At 36.1% G+C, this 27,033-nt stretch overlaps 1 protein-coding gene across 8 annotated transcripts in view; it reads left to right on the top strand.

The window, feature by feature from the left end:
* The window catches only part of LOC119774917 (calcium-activated potassium channel subunit alpha-1-like), a 137,626-nt gene that overhangs the window by 49,438 nt on the left and 61,155 nt on the right, over positions 1 to 27,033 (top strand). For all 8 annotated transcript variants that reach the window (XM_038272661.1, XM_038272659.1, XM_038272656.1 and 5 more), the window contains exons 3-5: positions 14,383 to 14,444; positions 24,859 to 24,952; positions 26,026 to 26,137. In XM_038272661.1, the coding sequence (XP_038128589.1) occupies positions 14,383 to 14,444; positions 24,859 to 24,952; positions 26,026 to 26,137 (268 nt within the window). The remainder of the gene's footprint in view (positions 1 to 14,382; positions 14,445 to 24,858; positions 24,953 to 26,025; positions 26,138 to 27,033) is intronic.

Genomic DNA, 27,033 nt, shown 5'->3' with positions numbered 1-27,033 from the left:
CAACATACATGGGCGACAGGTGCCTGGAGCTGCATCCATTAGAAGGAGCTGCTCTTTGGTTTTAAGATAATAATTGCAAACATAGGGGGTAGATAAGGATACAATTTTAAAGCTTACAAAGTGTCCTTACAGTGCATGATGTGAGGTTGTAAAAAAAAAAATACATAGAGCACATGGAAGCTACTGATGGCAGTGAGGGCACATGTATCTGTAGCCATGGGAGATATTGTTGGTGCATGTTTGCATATGAGAGATACTGTAAGTCCATAAGCATATCTCAGTTAAGGTTCCTGATAACAATGTAGTGTGCATCAGGGTGACCTTGGTTGCCCCTGGACACTAGATCAAAGATGAAGGAAAACAGATGGTGGGGGGAGCAGAGCATCTTTTCATATAACATCCAGGAAAGTGAGAGCTTGCCAGCCTTCAAGGATGATATACGGGAACCAGATTCAAAATATTACAATGCAGACATACACTGCTGATTATTTGTCTTCCTTAAAGTTTTACTAGAAACTTACTAGAGACTCTCAACGGTCAAATTTTAATCCTCCAAATTTCTTGTTCGCTCTCAACTTACCAAACATGCAGCTTTCTCTATGAACCATTCCATGCTACCCACAGGATATGGGATCAGAACTGGGCTGCGACCATCAGCAAGGATTGCCTCCAGTCTGAGATTCTGATCCAATAGCATCTGAGTGCTGATAACTTGGTATATTCCATCAAATAGGCTGGGTAGCTTAACCATGACTGGCCATACTTTCTGAATTTCACGTTAGGCCAGGTATCCATCAAGTCCATGCATCAAGTGTGTTCCCAGCCTGTTCTGCATGCTGGCTGTGGCATCTGGCATACAGTAAAGAGCTTAGAAAGTCTCATTAGTCAACCTGACTTGCTTTCGTGACCCCTAAATAAGGGAGCTGTACACAAAGTACACGAATAAAGAACATTTTGGCTAAGCATTACTAAAAGGAATGCACTTAATTTTGGGAATGCTCTTTTGTAAATGGTCTGTACTTATATAGCAACTTTTCAAGTCAGGGGACTCCAAAACCCTTTACACTACATTCAGTTATTCACACACTGATGGGGCCTTACTGACCAGCATCAGTAGGCAATGTGGGTGTGATGGCTGCAATTACAGCCACACAGATGTCGTAACATTTATGCACAATTTATTTAATTTAGGTTGTTTTTTTTATTCAGCGTTTAATTTACAGATTAATCTCATTATTTGGAATTAATTCATTCCAATTGCACTGTATTCCAAAATAGTTTTTGTTATGATTGCATTTCATTTATATTCTGATTGAGTTTTGCAGTTGCAGAGGAACTGTAATGTTGCCGAGGAACTATAATGCACCGTTTTTGGCATTTACCTAATCATATTTAGTTACTTTAACACAATTGTTTTATGTTAGCAGGGTAGGACAGTAACTAAATATAATTAAGTAAATGCCAAAAGCGGTTGCATTATTTTTTCAGTGTAGGAGGTGGCCAAGGGGCTGAGTTGATTTGGACCATACCACAACAATGCAATGGTGGGGATATTGGTTTTACTTTATTTGGTTTAGTTAAGGTTTTTTTTATGTTTTGCCCCATTTGTTTCTTTGTGGACTGATTATCCAGTATTTAATTTCCCTTTGTCTCATTAAGGGAGATCAGTTTGGTTGAGTTAGTCTTGTTCTGTTACAGATATTTTCAGTAGTTTTGGTTACTTTTACCTATTTTCTGGATCCGTTTTTGTACTTGTTACATTTCATATTTTTTGAGTTAAATAAAGAAATGTTTTTTGACATACACATGTGCCTGACTGTCCTTACTGCTCGGCCCATCACAGTGGGTGAAGTGTCCTGTCCAAGGACACGCAACAGAGAAAGACTGCACCAATCCTTAATGATGTATAAATAGTTTTGTGTGGCTCTACAGGAATCCCAGAAAAGTGATGGCTTAATCTGCCTTTATTGGAAACATGGGCAAAAAAATTATCTCTTAATTGTGAAAATGTTACGAACATAAAGGAAAATGATGACAGCGTGTTTTAGGTAATGCTCCACCACTGAACATGCACCTCCTGCAAAGCTACTGAATAAATATTACGTTCATCCACTCCAGACACCCACTGAGTCAGTCAGGGTTTCTAGGGATTTCCTGCTGAAAGCCAATTGTTCAGTTTAGTTGAATCACAACGCTGTTGGCTCTTGTCTACAATAGGGACATGTAGAAAACAAATAAATTAGTTAATCAGTATGATCGAGTATTTGAAATACCTTTCAAATATTCTGTTTGTTATGAAATATGTTTTTTGGTACTATAGAGCTGATTAAATGAATTAAAAAAAGGGAAATCCAGATGGAAAAAAGTGCAAAGATGATGAGGGTTTGTGCAGATAACCTTGTGTATTAAGAGCATCTGTGCACAAAAACACACTGTGGAATTTTTAAATAAAACTTAGGATCTGTAAAAAATGGATATTGCATGAAAATGTGGCATCCACACAAACTTTTGACCTGCCTTTAGAAATTCTGGCAGCCTTGCAAACTTTTTCACTCCACAAAAACAAGTAATAAAAAAGTAATACAACTTTCTCAGTGAAATAAGAAGTGGCTCTATTCACTTCAATTTTACTGAAGGAGCACTGAATGTTATGTTTGTCGATGGGTTTGATATTTTATAAATTAAACTTTAATGATAAAACTGAATCACATTTAGTTTCACACAACGCCGTCACACATCTACAGTCTCTGTTTGATTTAAGCTGTAAATATTCCTCTGTTTGGGTCATACTGTAATGAAAATTATATAATTTCCACAAGCTGAACATATATAAAGTAAGCTTGTGTATCAAAACGCAACATAGACGGTTTACTCAATGGTTTTTAATGAGAACTTTTGTTTAAAACAATCTTGTTATTCGGTGAAGGTATTCACCGTAGAGAGAGTAGCAAAGCATTTTACTCAAGAGGAGCAGCATTTTATTAAGATATTACTCAAGTAAAAGTAAAAAAAGTGTGGCACAGTAAAATTACTCCTAAAAGTATATTTTTATCAAAAAGTTACCAAAATAAATGTAACTGAGCAAATCTAACAAGTTATTACCAACCTCTGTGTGTCACCTTTTATATCACTTTACCCAATGCTTAAAGATGTATTTATTATATATAAACAAACAATCCTTAGCCGGCAGGAAGAGCAGGTAAAGCCTGGCAGCCCAACAGGCTTAAGGTGGAAACCCTGATATAAACATTGGTGTAAACTGGAGCAGAAACTAAAGCTGAGGAAGCATTCAGAACTATCAAGTTTAACTAGCATAGTTATTCAAATGTATATACTGTACATTATATTACAATATATTATATTCTGAAATCAAATCTGGGGACATTTCTGGCTTGTAGATAAAAAGAAATACATCTCATCATGATGAAATTAGGAAGCTTGGACAGTAAAGCTTAATTTATTTTTACATGTTTATTAATATTTAAATTATAAAAATAAGGTGTAAAACCAGAAATGTGCCTCTCCTCTCTTAGTATTTACTTAGATAATTAAAATGAATAAATCATAATTTGTATTAATAGAAAACTAGAAGTGGGTCTCTGGGAGTGGAGGGGCCATGAGTGGTTATCAGGGTTTTCCAATTTTTGGGGGCCTCAAGAGCTCAGCTACTCCCTTAGGGGAGATTGATATGAGGAAAAGAAAACAACAGAGATATTAAGTGTAAACATTTATCCAGCATTTAGCCTAAGCCTGTGGCTGTCTGTGGAGACAGAGATCCCCCACGTCTTCAAAAAAGTTTAGCACTTACTCATTCTGTTGACATCTACATCCCTATGAGAATCCTAATCTTTTGCATTAACATGGATCAAAAACAAGTAGCCTGCAGGTAAAAGATGATATATGTTTAGTACTGTCAACTAACAATTGAATGTATCAGGCGCCTGTGCATCACAAAGAAGCAGATTAATATCTCCTTCTACGCACAGCTCCACTACTACCTGAACTTTAACAGCTCCGTTGTTTCCTGTCTTTCAGTACAAGCTGATAAATCCAGGTATGTCTGGCTGGTTACTGAGGTTGTTACTCGGTTTATTCTGGTATAATTATCGTAGGGATGCACGATATTTGGATTTTGCCGATATCCGATATGCCGATATTTTAAAATGTAGCCGATAACCGATACCGATACTGATGTTAAAGCTGGACAAAAATAAGTAGTCGTTGAAAATGGCAGTTTTGTTATCCATTTCTGACACTTTGAAAAATAATATACTCAAATATATTTTCATATGCTGATATCAAATTGATTTTTAAAAACACGGTATCGATCTATTTTACTTTCAAAATCTCGTGAAATTTCATCGTTCTGTTACAAACTCTCGTGATATTTTGCAAATTCTTGTAAGATTTTGTTGGTAAAATAGATCGATACCGCGTCAATATATCAACATATAAAAATATGGCAAAATTTTGTGAATTTTCGGGGGAATTTCGTAGCATAACGATGACATATAGCAATATTTCATTAGTAAAAGAGATTGATATGGTGTTTTTAAATGGCAATATATCAGCATATGAAGATATTGTGATATTTTAATGTATCAATATTCTTTCCCCCATCTTTAGAAGTTGTTAAGTCTGTAAAAATAAGTTTTTGAGGAAGAAGAAGTAGTATTTCTTTTTTCTTTTAGACTTTAGAAACTCAAAAGCTGATCAAATATCGGGTAAAATATCGGTGGGGTGGCCGATGTCCGATATTCAGTTTTAAGGCCGATACACGATATATCGTGCATCCCTAGGTATAATCTCATCATACATATTATTATGATCTTACCTGAATAAATACATCCATGTTATACATTGACTTTTTAAATAAAATAAAAATAAAAAAAAAGACATTTTTTTTTACATTTTAAAATCTAAAATGTTTTTTTTAGAACAAAAAGTGTTCAGTTTGGTATATAGACAATTTCCTGATTCATTCAATAACCGTTTTTTTTTTTTTTTTTTTTTATTAATTTTTTCTGGCTTAATGAGAGCAGTGGGCTTTATGCTGCCCTGCAACGCTTTAAACCTGGGTTTGAAGGGAGACAAAGCCATTCTCAAGCTCATATCAAGGTACTCATTTTGAGCCTGGATCCATAAATATTTTTGATTCTGTTCATGGTGGAGAATCCTGCTTCATTGCAGCAGGTTGAGCCAAACATACTCAAAATGTGCAGGGTCACTTTTTAGCACGCCATTTCACTTTTCTTTCACCAATTCACCTCAGTTCTTCCAGCAGTCCAAACACTTTCTTTCACATTTTCTCATCGTCTTCTCCTTCTTTCCCATTGCCCGGCTTGATCTTTTAGAATCGTCAGTACCAATAAAATATATTTAGGAAATTACCCCATAAAGATCTGCTTAATAAACAGTTTGTGTTCAAGTTAGTCCAAAAAATGTCCCAGTAGTGCATTAAGCCGGGCATACACTGTATGATTTTTTGCCCTTTTCGGGCCGATTCTCCAGTCGTGTGCAAAATTTTCACACGGGCCGACTTTCAGCCCAATTGTGCGTCTTCGTCGTGTAGTGTTGGGCTGGGCCCTAACAAAGCTGTCAGCTGGCCTGGTAGTATATTAGAGTTTGTGTGACTGTAGGTGCTTAGAAAGTATCAAATAGGGCTTAAACTTTATTGACTTCACACTTCAAGTGTTCACAAAAGATAAGTCAGCCTCAATATGTATCTAACGTTTGCACAAAGAGAATGCTTAATAATGTTGTGAGGGAGGATTTCTAGAAACAAGCTGTGTTTTCTTGTTTTGTTGGGAAACAGCTGATTTCCAGCTTAACTGTAATGGAATGATCAAAGCTGCTGGAGTGAGATGAAATCCCCCAGGAAATTCCTGTTTGGTTTTCTTTATCATTCTCTATCCAGTCCTTCCTTTTGCAAAATGTTTTAAATGTATGTTATTATGCAAGCTGCAAATGGCTACTCAGAGATAAGAAAATGATTTATGATGCTATTTTGTCAGATCAGTTGAATTTAATCAGATAAACAACCAAGTTTGGTGTTTTTTTTGGGGGGTGGGGGCTGGTGGAGAAACAGAATAAGTATAGTTTAGTTAATAGTATAAATTTAATGCCTTTTGTCTTCTGCTAAATTCATGGAAATTCTATGTCTCTACATCTGTCTGTCTATAGATCAATCTCTTATCAGGTTTGATTTATTTATAATTCAGATTTTTGTATCTCTTTCCTCCCTGACTTAACCAGTGTAAAGCATGTTGGTAATTAAAGCATCACGAATCATGACATATAAATGCTGTTCACATGTAGCAGCTCCTCATTCATGAATCACTTTGGTCAAAGCAGCTTGGAAGGATTAGAATGATACATGACAAGCTATTTTCTAAGCTCACTCACAAACACCTATCTATGGATCAACTGCATGTTACTTATCATCCTTCTGCTGCCAGCGTCACAGACAGCAGGCCGTTATGTAATCTAGCTTTATGAATGTTTTCTTGAAAACTGACATTATATATTTTGTCAAACAGTACATTTAGTTTTTAAATGTAGAGTCATTTGCAAAAGCTGTCTTAACTATTTAAAATTTCTTTAATTTCATGCATTTTAACTTCATTGTGTTTCATTGGGATTATATTTGACAGACCAATGCAAAACAGCGATGTTTAGATGGAAACTAAAGCTATGTGTGTTTTTTGTTCTTCTCTGTTTTACCAATATAATTTAAATGAATAATATGCAATATATGGGGTTTAAATAACAGGTTTATTAAAGCCCCATCCAGGGATAATAACAAGGTTGTCATATTATAATTTAACTTAAATTATAACTTTTAATTTATAACTTTTAAGTTATAACTTTTAACCTAATTTACTGTATTCTCTTATTAACGTGCCTTTAGATGACATGTGTTTTGAAGTGGCGAATATATAAATAATTGAATGTGTTCAACCCCTTTTAATGTTCACACCTCACTGTAAATTACATTCCGCCTTTTCACTCCAGCTGTGACATAGTTTGTAAATAATTTTTATCTTAGTGCTCAGAAGCACAAGAAGTTGACAGGCTTTGGGAAAAAAAAACTGTTTAGAAGTCTACTGGCGGCATTCTAAAGGTCTTTGGAGGATGAGTTCATGAAAATCTCCCAAACTACTCACTTTCATTAATTTGTTCTTGTTTACCTCATTTCCTCAAACAGAAACAGGTCAAATATTTTGTTTGAAAGAAGAAATTGTTTCTCCAAAAACTTTTCTCATGATCGTATTCTTATACCAACACCAGGAATACAGAATACGGTACAAAACCAAAGTTAAACATTTATTTTTTAACATTGTCATATGACATTGTTTCACCACATTTAGATTCATAACTACATCACTATCCATTTCTGACACGGCCACTGGAAGCAGAAATGTAGTTCAATCCAACTGCAGGTGACTGGATTTTACCACTCTATGGTCTTTACTATGCTGGTCCTCATGGGAAATGTGGTCTTCTCTCAGACAAAACAATACAGCCTTGCCCATTGGAGCGCGCCAAAATCGACCAAACTTACCATAAAGTTCTTTAATACTGCTTTAAAGTCTTAAAAACAGTGAAAATTGTTTGGATTAAAGTACAAATATAATGGCTAATTTTTCTCTATAATTCCTTCTCCAATTCATTTGTTTATTCATCTTAATCCAAGCGTAGTAAATTTAATTTTCAGGCTTCTTCATGGTCGAGATCCCTCGGTGTCTGGGTCTTCAAACTAAAATCTGTCAATTGTCCCATAAACCTGGCATACAACTCCTCTGACTGCTGCACTTTTTTTTTTTTTTTTTTTTTTTTTTTTTACATTACCCTGAGAGTTTTACTCATTTTAAAAACTTCTAAAATTATTCATAAATAAACATTTCATTGAATACATTTTGTCTATTTAATCAGGGTTTAATGTAATTAAGTTTTTATTTTTATGCTCTGTCCTTGCAAAGCACTTTGTGACTATTGTTTGTCAAAGTACTCTATAAAGAGCATTTACTTACTAACATGCAAAGACCTATGTGTAAAAATGTCTGTCTGTAGATATCAAAGGCTCTCAGGAAGCCTTAAAAAAATAATCCAAGGTTATAAATACTTTTGCAAGTCACTGCAATAAACAGAAAAGATAAAGTCAGTCTTTATGTGATCTGACAAGCATCTTTATCCAGATTAGTTAATCAGCTTAGCTATGTTAAAATACATTTGCTTTCATTTTTTAGACTTATCCCACTTTCTTAGGGGAATTTTCAACATTTTTTTTGTCACAGTGGAGTAAAAATACCTTGTTTTTACGAACAAGGCAATTTTTTTGTCACAATTGCCTTGTTGGTAAAAAAATATGAAAATAAAAAAAGGAGTTGGACTTATGTTTTTTGGTTTTGGATGGGCCTTCTACTTTTTGTGAGAGTAGAGAAGTGAGCTTAGTATCTGCCATTTTATCTCTTCGTTAATGAATAGATTGAAATATTGAGTTTGATTGGGGCAGTGGTGGCCTAGTGGTCAGGTGAGGTTAAGAGTTCGAAACCCACTCCCACGGACTGCCACTCTGGGTCCCTGAGCAAAACCCTTAACCCCACACACTGCTCTAGGGGCACTGCAAATGGCAGCCCACTGCTCCCCAAAGTGATGGTTAAATGCAGAGGGTATATTTTGTTGCTCTGTACTTGTGAGCAACTTGTGTGTAATGACAATAAAACCCTGGAAAAAATAAAAAGAAGAAATAAACTAAAATGACAAGTGCATTGAAATTAATGGTAAAATTTCAGTTCTCTCTCCTGTACTGATTTTTTAAAAGCTCTCGGTTTGCTTCTTTTTTGATCCCTTTTAACTTCAAGTGACTAGCACAAAAAAAAAGGAAAGTTTCCACTGTTGCTGTCGTTTTGACAGTTCATTCATATATCCCGTCCAGCTGATGGGGTTGGATGTTGTTGATGCAGCACATGCTGAGTAGGTTATATTAGGATCATGCTTGAGGAGGGCGCCAGGCTTCAGGAGGAATATCTGAGACCCCATTAGTATTCATGCTCTGTATTTGCCTGTCACCACAGGCAAGGCACACATGCAGAAAGAGCCAGCAAACAGGTTGACCTGGAAGGAGACATAGCTGTCTCTTAAAGGCACATACGGTCACTATGTTAAACATGCAAGTGAAGGTAAAGCTAATATTTGTATATGTCATTCTAAAAAGAATAGAAAATATAATTACTACACATTGAGATATTTAATATTAGCTCATATCTGGACTGATTGACTTCTCAAATCTAATTCATTAAGTCTCATGTCTCTAAATTAAAACAGACTGAATCTCTTGTCGAACACTTTTTTGGAAAAACAAAATAGTTCTGTTGTGGATAATCAAAGCTATTAGGCCTCTATACATAAAAAATCATAACAAAAATGAACAAATACAGTACTTTTAATTGATTTAGTTAATTAATTTCAACTTTTAAGAGCAAAGTTTATTAATTGCATATTTAGAATAGGACAGAATAGAATAGAAAATCCCTTATTGTCCCAAAATGGGGAAATTCTGCTATATTTGTGCAGTTATTCATAATTATTTCATCTTGTCGCAGTTCATCTCAGCTTAGACAGATGGTCAGATGGTGCACTGGGGTAGACCTGGGGTGATTATATTTTGGAAAGTAATACTCTTTTGCAGAGGGAGCTGCTGTGAAACAGTCATGCAAAATGAACGGGTGATCGCACAGTGCTTCCTTGCACATTTAAATTATATTCACAAACATGCAGGAAACAAACAAACATGTGTTACAATCTAGATGTGCAGATCAACCCCTTGGCCCTTTATAATAGAATATGACAGGTATTTATTTATTTTTAGTCTCTCTAAAGCATATATTTGGCATATAAAAAGCTTCTGCAGCCCCTCTTCGCCCATAAAAACAATGACACATCTGTATTAAGCTTACTTTGCCATTTCATATTAGCATATAAATTCTTATTTGTTAAATAAATAGGTTGCATTCAAGAACGTCCCTTATTCATCCGCTTTTTTCCCCCTTTTCCTCAAACTTTTTACTGAAATGGAATAGAACTTCAACACATAAATACAAGTTTCCTCCAACAGAGGTTGTTAGGGTGGCTTTTCAGCTTAAAAGCATTTCCTTGTCACTCTGGCAGACTGTTCATGCTGCTCAATGGTGAGTCACACTCCAGGAAGATTGGAGAAGCATGAGTGGGTTCTTTGATATTTTGCAGACTGACTTCCTCGCCCTTGAAACCTGCTGGTGAACCCCTGTTGGTCTCCTGAGCATAATAAACAGAATCATTGGATAATAGTTTTCTGAGAAAGACAATGAAGGAAAGAAACTATTAATTGTTCTTTTATTTCACAGTGTTGTGAAGAAAGGTATTAAAGTATTAATTAGACTACTTAAATAAAATACATTCAAGATGTAAATTAACCTCTTTATCTTTTCCTTGTCAGTTTTCCTTGTTGTTCTTACGCTATTTCTTGTTTTAGTAGGTTTTATTGGAGTCTATATTGTGGTCATGAGGCAAAATGCTAGGGAAATTTTACATTGAAAAACGCAGAAATTAAACAAGTGAAAAAGTTTAAATCCATTTATTGTTTTTTGTTTTTTTTTTACCCTGCAAAATCAGACATTTTTGTTTAAAAGGAGGACACAGGAGTGCCTATGATGTTTTTCCAAAAGTATTAATTCCTTGTTAATTGTTTCAATTAAGCCTTGCAATTCAACTTGCTGTATTTTATTGTTGCTTTGTCTGATAGACCAAGAAAAAGGGAGTTCTAATGTCAAATTGGAAACAAACTAACTAACCAGGAAGAAATTGGAATGAATGTTTTTACTTTAAGTTTGTCAATATGATTTAATTTGACTCCAGATTAGTGTGACAGTTTCCACAAGAAGGAGCATGAAGGTCCTGGGTTTGAATGCCTTGGCTCTTGCGTACATGAGTGGGTTCTGTCTAATGACTCTTGACTTCCATCGACAGTCCAAAAGAATCAGTGTTAGGTTTATTGCTATCTTTTAACATACCCAAAATATAAGTATGTAACTGCATGTTTGTTCTGTACATGTCTATATTGCCCTGAGATGGACTAACAAGCTGTCCAGGGTATACCCTGCCTCTTGCCCTGTTGTTAGATAACACTCCATGACAATGCTCCAGCAAGGACAAGGGGATATAGATTGAGTGAATCAAGTTTGCTAATTTAAGCTTTAAGTACCCCAAGAAATTAAAACTGAGAGAAAATGATTTAGGTAGAAAATGAATGGAATTTTCTTTGAGATTTGAGTCTGGTTGAGTATAGAACTTCAAAATGGAGAACATGTACGGTAGTCACCATTGGGGCTTTCAATGCTTTTCTTTATTTAGCACAATGTTTTGTCTCGACCTCCATATTTAAGGGCCAGATTTGTAAAGTGCTTTACAAAGTTTTACTGTAGACGCTTTTCCCCACCTCACTTGTGTGCTGGATCCTATGGAGATGTTTCATTATGCAGGGGATGAATACATATGTATGCCCCCTAAAGTGGGTCATTGTGTCATGACAACATTTGAAAACTTTAAAGAGGTTTGAATACTTCTGCACTATCTATTAATATCATGGTTATATATTTGAAATAGATTAACTATTTGACATTATGCCTGTACTAATTCTGAGTTATCTGACTCATGACAACGACACATTTTGACACCCACTTATTCTTTAGAAAAATTTAGCAAAATTCCAATTTCCTCAAATTAAAGCCTGCCTATGGTTCTTTGACATTTCTTTCCTTAACACATGATGTTGCTTCTTTATTTTTAAGGTAAGTAGTATAAAGTATGTTGATATAAAAACTGATAAATAAATGAGACTGTGGCAAGTTTCTCTTGGCAGCTCTCTTTAGTTGTCATAGAGCCACTTGCCCTATTTCAAGTTTGAGTTAGCCATGACACTCTGGTGGGAGGAGCCGCTGGCGAGCAGTTGACGCGAGGGCGGTCAGAGATGCATTTGCGATGCATGGTTATCTGACAGAGATGAATGTTGCATGATGTCACCATCTGCCGACACCTGATTGACAAGCCCATTCATGGATGCTTGTTGGATCTTTATCTGCTGTAGGCATTAATCTTTCTAGGGTTGCACCAACGTCCCCAGTTCTTAAACTGGGACAGCCAAAGGCATGAAGAGATTTGCAGGCTTTCAAAGAAGAGGAGCTGATTAAAAATACATGCGGAAGCTTTTTGTCATCATGGAGCCATCAGTTGTTGAAGGTTGACAATACAATTTCACTTCATGGAAATGAATTAGGATGGCCTTATTCATTATGCATGCCCTTTGGTTTCTTTTTCAAGATGGCCATTGTGTCATTTCTAAACAGATGAAAGCCAGACGGGGGCAGTGATAACCCAGTAATGTATTTCTGGATGTTAAACATCTGTCTTGCTGTCAGTCTGAAACCATTCTGTTCAGTTCTTTGTCTCTCTGGGTCAGGTCCTCATCTACCCAGGCTCCTGGTCTGAAAGAGAAAATCAGGACAGTGTTTTCAGAACAATATAACTGAGCTGCTCCCATTTTTATTGAGAAAAATCGGAGGGTGGAGGTGCACAGGACCAGAAATATCTTTCTTTTCCAACCCACAGACAGAAAGCTGGCTTTGTAACAGTCTGTGTTTAAATGCAAGGCACATAAAGTCATTAGCTCTGCTCTGATTTAGTTGTATTTTAACAGCCTTTGTATAATATTGCTCTAGTTAAATGAGAAAGGTTTTACCATATTTTGTAGAGTTTCCGACAATCCTCCATCTTTTTCAGACATAAGTTACATTGGAACTGTACTATATGGATTTTGGTACCCACATAATAATAAATAATAAATAAATAATAATAATAAAATTGTACTTAATTAAGTTTAACCTTAGGCCTAACAGAGTCAGCACTGTTGCTAGACAACTCCTGCTCACCAGCTCTCTTTAATCTCAAGTTTATTACTCTTGAGGAGACATGGGCTGGTTACCAATATCAAGAATTTCTAAGGCTAAAGAACCAAAAAGCACGTCTCCAAAACCAACAAAATATCTCACTGTCTCAGCAGGTGAAAGTCTTTTCAATGAAATTTCAAAGAAAGGGCTGGTGTGTCTGGATTTTTTCCTGTCCTAATGTTTTGTAATTCTCAATGCAGCATTTCCCTCTAATAGTTGCAGCTCACTGCTAGTCAGCTGGCTAAAGGAGAGTTGCATTTCTTTTCCTAGGTTTAAATAAAACACATAGTTGACTGTTGGTACTGTTGTAAAGCCTGTAACTCACGTAGGTAGGCCTTAAGGGCTGGTTATCCTCCTGCAGCAGTGTGTCGCAGTGAGCTTGTCGCAGATATTTTTGATTTATGCCCAATATTGAAGCGTCTTCTGTGCTATTATTCCATGCCACACCAAACTAGCTGTGGGTCTAGATACGGCTGAGGCGGTGAGGAAGTGGGGGCAAGTTTGTGTGACAACGGAGGGACATGAGGGCAAAAAAGTGCGGGGATACAGGTGGAAAACGGGTCCCAACGTTCTTGCGCACCTCACTCTTCTAGCTGGTCCAACTTCACGACTCGTTTACAAGACTTCCCTCTTCTCAGACATCTCTGCCAGCTCTGCAAGGGGAGGCCCAAGGCATTCCCAGGCCAACCAAGAGATATGGTCTCTTCAGCATGTTCTTGGCCATTCTCAGGTTCCTCTCCTGGAAATGCCTGGAACATTTCCTGAAGGAAGCATCCAACAGCCCCCTCAGCTGACTCCTCTTGATTTGGTGAAGGCAAAACCAAGGTTAGAAAATCAGCCAGACTGTCCTCTCCAGCACTCTGGCATAGGCCTTTCTTTGGGAAAAAGAAAAACAAAGGGGACCTAGATTGGTAGACTTGGGTGGTGGATTCTCTGCGACTAACCGCAATGTTAAAGAGGTCTGTTAGCCACAAAAGCCCAACAACATCCAGAGAACTGAGGTACTCGGAATGCATCTCAGACACAAAGCCTTAAAATGATTGAGTTTTTTGACCACTTCGGTGACTTCAGCTCTTTCTAAAAGAGTGTCTCAGTGAAACTGTACTTTTGAACTGTCATATCTTTATCAAAGTGAAACATGAAGTTAAAGCTAACGTAGTGAAAGCTGCTCAAAACATTATTCAAGTATTATTTCGATTACTAATTAAGAAATATACGTGAAAGCAGATCAATTTATATTTTATATTTATATTTCCTGATATTGGAATAGGTGCCATTGCAACAGTCTCCTCCTTTGTTTTTGTTCTAAATGCTCTTTATATTATCAGTTTATTATTATTGTCCATAGCAATGTAACTGTCTAATTTTATTAAATTGGTATTTCTCTGTCTCTTTCCAGGTAGTGCTCGTCTTCGCTCTCAGCATTGGAGCCCTTGTAATATACTTCATAGATTCTGCTGAGTGAGTATTGTGCTTAATGAATGAAGTCAGCATGTCTTTATGAAAGCTACAGTGCCTTACATGTCCCTTACTTTAGGCAGTCCAAATGAAAATAATAATAACATGTAGATGCTTATATACATTATGGAAATTTGAAGATTATTATTTTTTTTTATTTTGAAATTTGACCTTGTTGATAAACCAGACTAAACGTGAGATTAAATGTGTAATTTAGTCTGGCCCCGATGAATGAGACATTGGAAGAATGTTGATGAGAACAACCTGTTGTCTTGTTCATGTCTGTGCCTATTGGACATCGCTCTGACCAATGAGTGCAACTGTCTGTAACGTAGTAAGCGCGAAAGAAAGCTGGTGGGGGAGTGTAAACAAAACAGCATGTGAAACGGCTATCGGTATAACGGCAAATACGTCCTTCTTAAAAATGAATGAGCATAGAGCCTCTTCCTGCTCACATTTCAACGAAAGTTTAATCCTTCCAAACCTGATTCCAAAGCTGAATCAAACCAGAACAACATTACTTGTTGCCATCTTCCTTGTTGTGCTTTCTCCAGCGTTGCGCAGCTTTGTCGTCACACCCTCATAACCCCGCCCGCTTTGCATCCAAAAATTCAAAACACATCTCTGTGTTGTGATTGGCCAGCCAGTTCTAGGGCCTGGGGCATTGTGCGAGGCTAGACCCACTTGCAGGCAAAAATTATTTTTGCCGCTGGCAGGTGTGGCTAGTTTACTAGGCTACCTTGTTGAAGCTGTGCTGACCACATTTGGTCTGAAAGGTCATGGAAGATTACCTGAAAGTTCAAATAACAAGCAGTACTGGTGAAGAGTTTCTTTAAACCATATGCATGAATAATAGAACTGGGTATTGATTCAATTCACATTCTCCAAGATCTGGTCTGGTCCAATCTAAAATTGGATTGCTGGTTCAGATACCTGAATTACAGTTCAGTTATGAATATATTGATACTAGTATTACAATAAAATTCAACAGTAAATTGATAAAGTAATGGCAGTTAATAGTGACTGTAAGGACAGTGGAAAATGCATTTTAAAAATTTGTATTTAGTTATATGAATCAAACTTTAGGAATTAGTATAAGAATCAATTCAGAATTTGAGTTTTTTTAATGCATCAAGATTATATTAGGCTTTTAACAATGCATTTCAATCCCTGATTTTTTAAATAGTGCGATAAATGATCAGGTAGTTTAAGCAGGTGTTAACAAAATATAAATAGGATGCACATGTTTTTAGCCATTGCATATTTATTGTAATCTAAAGTAATGCAATTAGGTTCAAATCTTTACAATGCACCAAACATTATATAAGTTTTGGTTTTCCAGTGTCTACTCCCAACCTTTTGAGCTTAGCGCAGTGATTCCCCACTCATACCCCTAGTGGTCTGTGAGTCCATCGCAAGGGGTACAGGAAAATATTTTATTTCTGACATAGTAAAATAAAATAGGACTTGGATCTGTTTTGCTTTGTAAGGACCCAATGGAACGATTAAACAAGTTTTTGTTATATGTTTGAATTCACCTTTAGCTGTGACACACATCAACATTAGAGGAACAGACTGGTATCAGTTGTTTTTCACACTGAGCTATCAGAGCTCATCAAAGCAACTCAGGTGTTTTGATGAAAACAGAGTAAAACTAATTAAGTCAATCTAACTGTAATTGTTGTTCTGCATTTTGTTCCCAATTCATCAAGTCTAAATGTGATTATAAGAGAGTTACTCAGAGGATCTCCAGTTGTATAAATACAGGTTTATATCATGATTTTATTTTGTATTTATTTTGATTCCTTACTAACTTCCAGGCAACATATTTATGTTGTTTTTTTTAATCTGAGATGGAAAGTATAAAACCCCTTAGAATTAAATACACAAATTAAAACCTTAAGTAATTTTTTATTTTTATTTTATAATCATTAATACTTTTGACTGAGAGAGGTTCTCATGGTAAGAGAAAATGCCCAAAAGGGTACATACATCAAAAAAAGTTGGGAAACTGGCATAGAGTATAGGCTAATTATGTATAGTTTGATGTAGTTGAGGTTGGGCAATAGAGGATGTCCTTCCATAAATTTAACTTTAGTACGTGTTTTGTCTGTCTTCTATAAAGGAACAATCAATGTAACTGCTGGATCAATAAACGGCATCTTGATGATTTCTTATTCTGACTTATTCTTTAAGTCAGAGGTTTACATGGTTTTCTTTATACTTATACTTGATTGCTTTGTTTTGTTTTTTGTTTTTTTGTTTTTTCTTCTTGGGTGCGAGTGGGGGCACTAGGGAGGGAAGGCGTGATTGAGATTGTGAGTTTTTTTTTTTTTTCTCCCAGGTTGGGGTCTAAACTGCCCCCTCTCTTGATTGCTTTGAATGATTTGGGTCCATATTTTCTTATTGGTTTGTTGGAGTTTTTACTCAGTTCTTATAACAGAACAACTGGCAGAGACTCTAAACCTTTCAGCTATGGCAAAATTAGTTTGTTTAGGAATAAGATCAGGGCCTCACTTTTCTGTACTTCAGTAGATTTGTTGTAACATGAGGTTGTTGTTATAAACCAGGACAGAAGGGCCCAGTATTCACGGTGAGACAGCCAGTAGGAAAGTTCTAAACATTTATTAACACAAATATAACAGAACAGAAATATGCTGCCGTGGATCTGCGGCTCCTACAGGAGGGGGGCGGGGCACCGCCCAATCTCAAACACTCTGGTTGTAGGAGAAACAAAGGTAAGTGACCGTGATCATCTGAACAGAAGATGATAGTTAGTGAGTCACTTACCTGGTTTAACAGTACAGTCCACTCTCTCAGTCATAGGCAGGATAAGCCGATGCACTGCCAATGAGAGGCGGCCCTGAGCTATCCAGAGCGTCCCCGATGCAGCAACCCCAGAGATCAGGCTGGCCAGGGGTTCCGATCCACTCAGGAACAGACAGATCCGGGTTCCAGGAATCCATCAGAGCGTGAAGGCAGGTTCAGAGTCCCGTGCGTCGAGCATCCAGCTCAGACAGAAAGGCACCTTGGAGGACAAGTTCAGAGTCCCGTGCGTCGAGCATCCAGCTCAAACAGAAATGCACCTGGGAGGCAACATCCAGCAGGAGTCTACCAGAGGTTCAGGCGAGCAGACCAGACAGGACCAGTGGGTGAGAGGGAACGTAATCAGGAAAACAGAATCACTCAGGGAAATGCTGAAACGCTCTCACCACTGGTTAGGGATTAAACTAGCCTTAAGACATGAGTTCAAAAATAAACTCCTCACTTATACATGAACCTTGGAAATAAACCTATAATTAACAAAACTGACAGACAGAACACTAACAAAAACCAAACAGGGAACAAACAGAAAGCAAACAATGATCTGCCCAAGACAGCCCAACAAAAGGGAAACGGCAGGTGGATGAGACGAGCGATAACCAGGAGCTGGAAAGAGTTAAGCAGGTGAAAGGCATGAGTAATTAAGGCCAGCTATCACAGCAGATCATGACAGCAGTATGTTTTTTTTTGGTGTATCATATTCTTATTACATGTTTAAGTTACCACAGGCAGCAAAACAGCACGACCACAAAAAAATAACATAAACAATAACCTGTTCATACATACACATATAGAAATAATCCCATTAAAATTGAAATTGAAGTAACACAAACATATCTATAAAGTAAAAACAAAAACAAAAAAATTGAAGTTCCAAAAACATTAGCAGGCCAGTTTTCCTCCTCGTCCCTTTTGTTTAAATAGTTGTCATTCTTTTCCCTTTAACCTAAGAAAAGGATCGAAATCTTTAAAAAATTGATTGTCATACATTTGGACCTGTAGACAGGCTTTTAGCTATGCATACGGGCGTACATAGTAAGCCCTTTTACCAAAAAGTAATAGAAATTGTACGGCCAGTGTTTGGGAGGTACGGCTTTGGTACACCCTAATTTTCCCTCAGAAACTTTTTCAAAATTTCACAAGCAGCAGATACTGGAGTTGGAAAAATGTTAATTTTGTTGCTCAACGCGCCACAGCAATATGGCCAGACTTTTCCTTTAATTGAATTAAAGGCATAAAATGAATGACACCTTTACCCATGATGACTTTGCAGTTCATGAATTACACCTACTGCTGCCAGTAAGATTTAAAGACATGTATATGACCGAGCATTAGATTTATAGTGGTGCATACTTATAAACACTGGCAAATATCTTCCTCTTTTCTTTATTAACTTTGACCAAATAAATTATAATGCGGTCTCTGCTAAAAAGCAGCCACTGCTTTGATTAAATCTGTTCAATATATATCATAACCAGATTGGCCTTTTTCATGCAGGCACGAATCTCGGCTTCCTGTTCAAAACAATCACCATCACTTATCGGGCCAGAGGAAGTCGAATGTCCTTTCAGCCGCAGCTTCTGCAGCACACTGTTACTGCAGCTTGATGTTGTTTGAACAGGAAGTGCCATTAAGTAGTGCAGTAAAATACACAAAGATAAAAGCCTTTTATCCGACCCAGTGGGAAAACCTTCCTGCTGGGAGCAATGTGAAGTTGGCAGAGGAGAAAATGTGCTTAAGCACATGGAATCAGGCTTAAAGTCTCGGCGACAGGCATACATGTTATTTTTTATCACTTGTCGAGGAGGGCTGGGCTTATTTTGTTGTGGTTTCACAGGCATGATCTCATTTCATTATCTTGACAAGAGCAGGTAGAGTTACATCCTAAATGAAGCCACCTGTGGCCTTCTGTTCTCAGAATCGCCCCGTGGTGCTTTTGATAAAAGCTGACCTTCAGCCTTTTGTCTTAACCTTGTGTCAATATTAGCTCGTGAAATAAAAAAAAATAATGCTGCAGCCCCAGTGTCAAGTTGGTTCACATTTAGTCTCAATTTATGCTTCGCTTTCCGGCTGTACTTTTTCTCTGCAAGTTAGTACAGCAAGCCAAAAGTTACACATTTATATTTTTTTTTTTCTCTGAATTAGCTGCCAGCTGCAATAGATCCTTCACCAATCCTCCTGATAATTAGTCCTGTGAGGTTACTGTGGCTGATATGTGATGTGCAGTCTGACCTAATGGGAAGAGACACGGTGAAGACAAAAACTCAAAAGAGCCAATTAGAGGAGATATGCAGAATATAAAACAAGAACTGAAAAAATAAAGGTTTTTCACCCAAATTGCATGAATTTTATATTAGTGGTTTTCAAACTCAGAACCTCAGGATTCCAAGCTCTATGCCCTGACACCAAGGCCACCACTTCCCATATAGATGAATATATTTGAATAAATTGTACGTAATCAAATGTAAACTGTGATAAATCATTGTGGACAATTTTGGGGGCAGGGGGCAGGTAGGGTCAGATGATCACAAATGGGTATTCTTACAAGAAAAGTGTATCAGATTTAGTGTTTAAACAAAACAAATTGGAATAGAAACTCTCAAAGTTGATATTTTTGAACTGTATAAATGCTGGATCTTTGCCTAACAACCAGTCAATTGATGTGGCTCACTCAGGCGCTATGTTTGCTGGCACAAAATTTCACAATCAGAATAAGAAATAATCAGACTGTACCATTTATATAGGTGTATGTAATCAAAATACATGGCACAGTCTGATTAAATCCTAATTCAATCTGAACTAATTTCAATGTGAAAGTAATCCAATAAATTGGTCAATGGGAAAAAAAAAATTGTGACGTAAACATGCCAATAGGAATATTCTAATAACAGTTAGGCAGAGTGATTAGCCACTCAGTGAGTGAATATATCATATTAATTTAGCACATGCGCACTTCGGTCACCTTGCATCATTCAGAATAACTTAATCCTGACAAGTGTTTAGATGCATTCTTATCTGAGTTGACATATAATGGTTGCACTGTAAGAAAAGAATTTCCCTGAATGGATTAATAAAAAAATTCTGATTCTGATATTTTAGTACGGAATGCTAAAAAAAAAAAAAAAATGTATTGAGCCTTTAACAAAAGCTGCACAAATTCTCCTTGGGATAATCAGACAGCCAGCCAGAATTATGTGTGTAATTAAGACTAAACTTGCTAAGGGACTTTTGGGAAAATCTCAGTGGGTGTTTATTGTGTATTGAGGTGTATTGAGTCTGTGACAATATGTGAATACAAACATGAAAATAATTCAAACTTGTGCATCCAACTCAAGGGTTTAGAGCAACCTTTACCAGACCTTTATACATGGCTAGTCAGGTATTATCAAGTCTTTAAAAGAGTTTAAAAGCTAAACCTTTGATTTTATTTAATTTACAAAGAGCATGTTACTCTTGCACTATAACATATCTAGGATTTATTTCTCATATGTACTGTATCCACATTAAACATTAACAAATTAAACAGTATGTGTCAACTAAATGACTTGATGTGCCCTTTTGGTTCTTTAGATTCTGATAAATTGCCTCTATGGAAAAGGCTTGGCCCACTGGCCCTAAGTGTATGTTGTATGTTGAAAAGAACATGTTTCTAAAAGCCCAAATCAGCAAATAATGTTGGAAATATTAAACAAAATAAACATCACTTCAGTACAAGAAACTGAATTGAACTGAAGTGTATTGATGTTGCTTTGGTTTAACAATTTAATAAAGCTTTTTTTAACTTCCAGGTAGTATGGTTACAGTCATACATGGAATAATCTGTCCAATTATGTGCTATGCATGAGTCACTAAGTGTTGTACCTGCTACTCTTTTAACTTATTTGTAGGAAAGAAAGTCTGTTAAAACCACAGCAATAACAGCAAATATACAACATTTTAGCTACTGCAGCTATCGCTTAGGGTTACATACAAATAATTCATATTTGGAGTCAATAGGGTGTATTTAAAGTCTTTAATCAGAGGGTGGACTGATCAGAGGAAAATAACAGTGGTAGCAAAAGATGCTGGCTTCTGTGAGCAGGAAGGGGTTCAGATCCATATCAGAATTAATTCTGTTGCCAACTCAGGCTGGAACTCAATTATGCAGCACTGCAGCTTTGTCTCCTTTGTGCGCTCTGTCACCCTACAATGACAGGGATTTGCAGGGCTGAAGTGTTATTACTGTGAATGAGGGACTATTCTTAGAAGTGGGATAAAGAGGTTTTGTTTCCATGTCTCTATATTTGCTGCTACTATTATAGAATTAGTGTTCGTTCATTTTTAATAATTTAATCTAAGACAAAGGTAACAAAAAAGAAACAAAGATTAACAAAGAGAAGCCCAAGGTTTGAGAGCCTTCATAGTGATCTAAGAGCTTTCTTTCTGTTATTTCTGTAAGAACAGAAAAATTACGCCTTAATTTGATCCAACATGAGTTGTTGTCTCCACCCTAATCAGAACAGGGTTGCATGTATGGTACCAAACTTTCCAATGATATAAAGAGTCCAGTGGCGGCTGGTGGAGTTATCTCCAGGGGGGGGCTATGAATTCAAAATAGACATATAATAAAAACCAATCAGGTGTATACTAAGTTATAACACCAGTATATTAATATGAATGCCAAAAACAAAACAAAAAAACAAAACATAATTTCATGTACAGGTTTAGTTTTTGGATATAAATCTTGCCCTTCTGAGGATTTGTGAAGGTAAATCTGTGTTTTGGAAGGTCCAAACTATATATATATTCATTCACAGGATTATTCATGCTTCTTTGGCTATTCTAAAAAGGGCTTTAAATCCGTCCTATCCGGTCTTTATCTATGTTGGGTCAGATCCTGATGTTTGAAAAAAATGGAATGACACTTTAATAGTCATTAGATCAAATATTTATCTTGCACGTCTAAAAAAAATATATTAATTTATTTCAAATATTTTTGAATTTGAACTTAAATTTGAATTCTAAAAAAAAAAAATAATAAGAATTTTTTTTTTTTTTTTATGTCCTATTCTGGGTCATTGGGTGGGTGGGGTGGTGCCCTAGCACCCTCTATTGGCCAGCCTCTACTTTAAGAGCTCTTATCAATAGAGGTCTTCACAGCTGGCCAGAAAGTGATCTTTGTGGATTAACGTTTTTTTCTTTGACACTGATGTTTTTTTTTTTTTTTTTTTTTTAAATGTACCTTTAAGGGATAATTCAAAAATAATGATTTTATTATAACTGAAGTGTGTAAAAAAGGGATCTGGCCACATTACCGGGTCATTTTGAAAACTTTCCTTAGAATTTTGTTCCACATTTCAAAACCCACAAAGCTCCCTAGTAAGAAAAGCTTCTAGACAAGGAGTCGTTGCAAGGCACTAAATGTGCAGTGAGAAGTGGATTCTACCGTAAATATATAATTAAGTTCCTTAGGAATAAAATTTTCTTAAAAAATTTGGACTTACTTGTAGACATAGGACAAACTGAATCTGTACTGCAGTAATCAGTGACCTATGTCTCAATAATGGTGCTTTTTTATAGTAGCAAATCGCACACATGCATTACTCCCACCAAATTATTTATTATTTAGAGAACTTTGCTCTTACAGCTGAACTGAAGGTTTTTGTTATACTAGACCAGCTTAAATGGAAACCAAATTGTCTTTGTGAATGGTGCATGTCTAATCTAAAATTATTTTGAAAAAAAAACATCCCAAATCCTCTGGGTAAATTGCAGTTATATATTTATAAAATGAAGCAAAAAAAAAAAAGAAACTAAAAGAAATATATTTACTTTCAAACACAGATAATCATTCTAAACAAGTTTTTGAAACCTAGTTATGAATCCCAAAATAAAGAAAAATCTTAAATTGACTGAAATTTACTTTCCTCAAGAAGTTAGCTCCTTGATAAAATTTCGGATGACATGTATTGTAAGAGGAAGGTGAAGAGTGTTTGTTTTCATCAACCTCCCCATATCATAGGTTTGCATCAGCTCAGTTCAAAAATAATCCTCAGGTGCCCTTTAATACTGCTTTAGGAAGCCCATTAAGACAATGTTTCATCAGAACAAGTCTATTTTTATTTGATTTTACGTTTTTACGTAACAGAATCAATGTGCCATAATCCACAAGGTATTAAATTACACAGTAGGAGATTGCTGCTTTTGGTGTGCATGAGTGAAGCCTGGCAACTGGGAAATAAAATTTTTTTCTAACTTAAATAAAAAAGAAAAACAAAACATTAAAACTTTTTTTCTTCTAAAGTTTTACCCTCAGTTTTATTTTAATTTTTGCCTTTTTCATAGCAACAGTACAATACCATGTGCCCTGCTCCGACCAGCTCTTAACTCTCCAGTGTGTGCAGATTTCTGTTGAACTAAGGTCGCTTAGATCTCTGCCTTCTGCCATTAAATGACTAACTGCAAATAACGAGCCTGCAGGACACTAATTACAAAAAATATACCTTAAAAAAATGCTCTAAATTAAATGATATTCAGATTTTATTACTGTTTTATTTTAAGTTGATTTTGACTCAATAATTTTTTCTGATAGTTTAACAGAAACAGCAGACCTAAAGATCTAACCTTAGAGAAGCTTAGACAAAAATATTTAGAATCGGGAGGAACTTCATTATTTATGCAGAAGTGTCATCATAAAGAAGCTAGTTCTTTTAGCATGTTAAAATGCATTTGCAAACGGAAATGACTGCATGTGAATATTGACTAATTTTTTTATTTTATCTGAATGTTTAAGTACAACATTTCAACATAACTCACCATCATTATTCCAATTAATAATGACTTTTTTCCGATTTTTCAGAGCTTTTTATTTTATTAATAAATTAATTTACATTAAAAACTATGCACTTTGTCATTTTTCCTGAGTTAATACTTGTTGTACTATAAGCCTTTTTAAATCCTAGTTGTGAATGATACTTATAAATAATATTTCTAACTTCCAGGTCATGATTATTAGTAGATAATCACACTAACCAGTTACTCATTCTGCTTGGTTAATTATGTCTCTTTATTTGAATTCTTTGTGCCAGATACAAGCTTTTTGAGGGTGAGACTTCACTACATTGCTAGCACTTGCTATGGCTGCCTGATCTCATAGATGAAGACATGACTCCTGCATGCATTATTAACCCTTAAACTACTGCTTTTGGCCCTGCATTTCCATCCTGCTCTGTCATTGAGATGGGTAATGCAAAACTGTGAGGAAAGCAGCACCATTTTCATTGAGAAAGATTACTTCTGGAATACAAGCTATTCCTTGGAGATGTTTGCAGTTATTTAAGGGTTAACCAGGTATATCAACCAGTTCTTGCTTGTGTTACAATAAATGCATGCATTTTTTTCCAACAGATACAAATTTTTTGGGAAAATACCATTTAATGCACTTTTTTTGAACACCTGTGTTTCTCTTCTTTTAAAAATCCTAAAAATGCATTTTCAGGAAAAGAAGAATGCATCTGTTTGATATATTTTTTACACACACATTGCAGTTTTTTTTTATCTGACTGTCAGCATTCTCCAAAGGAAATAAACCTTTCTTTTCTCCTGTGCCTCACAGTCCTATTGAGGACTGTCAGAACTTCTACAAAGACTTCACCTTGCAGATCGACATGGCGTTCAACGTGTTCTTCTTGCTTTATTTCGGCCTCCGTGTAAGTAAACATTTGACTAGTGACAAGTTTAGATTATGTGCTTTTGTATTCTTGGACTATAGACCAAAAAAGAAAAAAGAAACGTTATCTTGCTGAAAAGTATGTCCATATACTGTTCTGTATATGAACTTGATGTTTAGAGTGTATGTTATCGTTATTCAATGGACGGACACTCTTCAGTTTCTTTGTCTCTTAATCAATCAATCTGAATTCATATGTAGAGAAAAAAAAAGTATAGAGGGTGCTTTTAAAGAAAATAACACAGAGAACATATCCAAATAAACACCAAAAGTTAAGAATCTGTTAAAATACAAGCCTGGTTAAAAAGATTAGTTTTTATTAGGGTAGTACCCCAAGTTTGCCTGTGATTAAGACACATGAGACCATTGTCTGTGATGTACAGGTTCCAAGAACTTTTGGAGGTATTTGCCTAAAGCAAAGCTGCAGTGCAGCAGTTCCTGCTGTTGCTGCTGTTGGACACCTTTGTCTCTTGCTGTATTTACCTTCTGCTTTTCTTCCTTTGAAGTGCTTCTATAAACATTCTGGCAGCTTTTTTTGTGTACCTTTTCTTCTTAATACGGCTTAGATCTAACTTTCTCTGTAGGCCCTTACATGAAAAGTAATTTCCCTATAAAAAGCCATTTTTATGTTATTCCTTTGTAATGGTAATATTTTTTGTGAATAAGCTCAATATATATCTCTCCGTATGTAATGAACCTATTTAAGTTTCCTCTTTTTCATCTCATTGACTTAGACTTAGACAACTTTTATTGTCATTTTGTATACACAGTGTATACAAAATGAGTTTTGGTTTAGTACAGCTTTCTACCAACAACAATTCCATCTGTTAATGTGCCGCAGTGATCAAATCTAAACAGTGCGGAGAAAAAAAAACATGGCGCAAAAAAAAAAAAATGCATTGAAATGGAAGTTAAGAGCATTAAATATATAGGGTGCAATTATGCAGTGTTTTGGTTTGGTGTTGTCAGTGCGATGCAGAGACTGTGACATGATTTTTTGGTAAAACTATAGTTTAAAACTGGTTCTTTCATATTTTCTGTTTATTTCTGTAGTTTATCGCTGCCAGTGACAAGCTGTGGTTCTGGCTGGAAGTTAACTCGGTGGTGGACTTCTTCACAGTTCCTCCCGTCTTTGTCTCGGTGTACCTCAACAGGAGCTGGCTGGGTGAGGAGGATCTCTTTCTCTTATTTAACAGATGAACTTCTCATTAGAGCAAAAAGAGTCCTACATTAAGAGACCACATTTATTATCTTATGGATTCATTATTGCTAGTCTTTTCTCCTTACTGTAGCAGAGTTATACACTACTTCTAAGAAGATTATGCATTATTTACGTTTTTTGTTATGCTTATTTTGATTTATTGATGCTCCTGCTTTGCGTGGACATTGGGCTTTGACCATCTTTTGGATCCCCTTCCTCTCCAGCAGAGATTTCCAGTTCTTAGATTAATTTATGTGTTGTTCGAAAATAACTAATTGCTTGTGGGGAGAATAGAAGAAGAAAAAAAACTTTGTTTGGTGCCTTGGAGCTTAAAATTGAAGTCAATCCATTGAATGAGTGAAGCTCATTACTCAGAGAGGTGTGTGATGAAATACAGGATTACCACATTATCTTTTTTAATGACCTCCAGATTTATTTGTTTGGTAACAGAAGATCTCCCTTTAGCTATAAACATCTCCTACTCTAAAGATGGAGATGAGCAGAAAGAGACAGGTGTGCAACCTCTGTCATGTTCCTCATAGGTGACTTGAGGCATAAACAAAGTAAAAGCAGGCATAGTTGTTGGCTAATGCTGTCATCTAGTGGGCATTCTAAAAACTGATTGCCATTAAGAAATTACACATTACTTTCGGGAGGCTGTCATTGTTTTGGTGTGATGAGCTGTAAATTGGGCACTTACTGGAGCACTTTGAGCCAAATGGAATTAGCTTTTCAAAAATAAAGCATATTACTCATATTTGCTGGATGCACTTCTTGGTATTTAAGGAACAGGAGTATCTATCTATCTATCTATCTATCTATCTATCTATCTATCTATCTGTCTGTCTGTCTGTCTGTCT

The sequence above is a fragment of the Cyprinodon tularosa genome, unplaced genomic scaffold, assembly GCF_016077235.1.
Source record: "Cyprinodon tularosa strain WSP-4 unplaced genomic scaffold, ASM1607723v1 ctg84, whole genome shotgun sequence".
Classification (NCBI taxonomy): Eukaryota; Metazoa; Chordata; class Actinopteri; order Cyprinodontiformes; family Cyprinodontidae; genus Cyprinodon; species Cyprinodon tularosa.
Note: the sequence above shows the minus strand (reverse complement) of the source record. Positions and strands in the feature narration are given on the sequence as shown.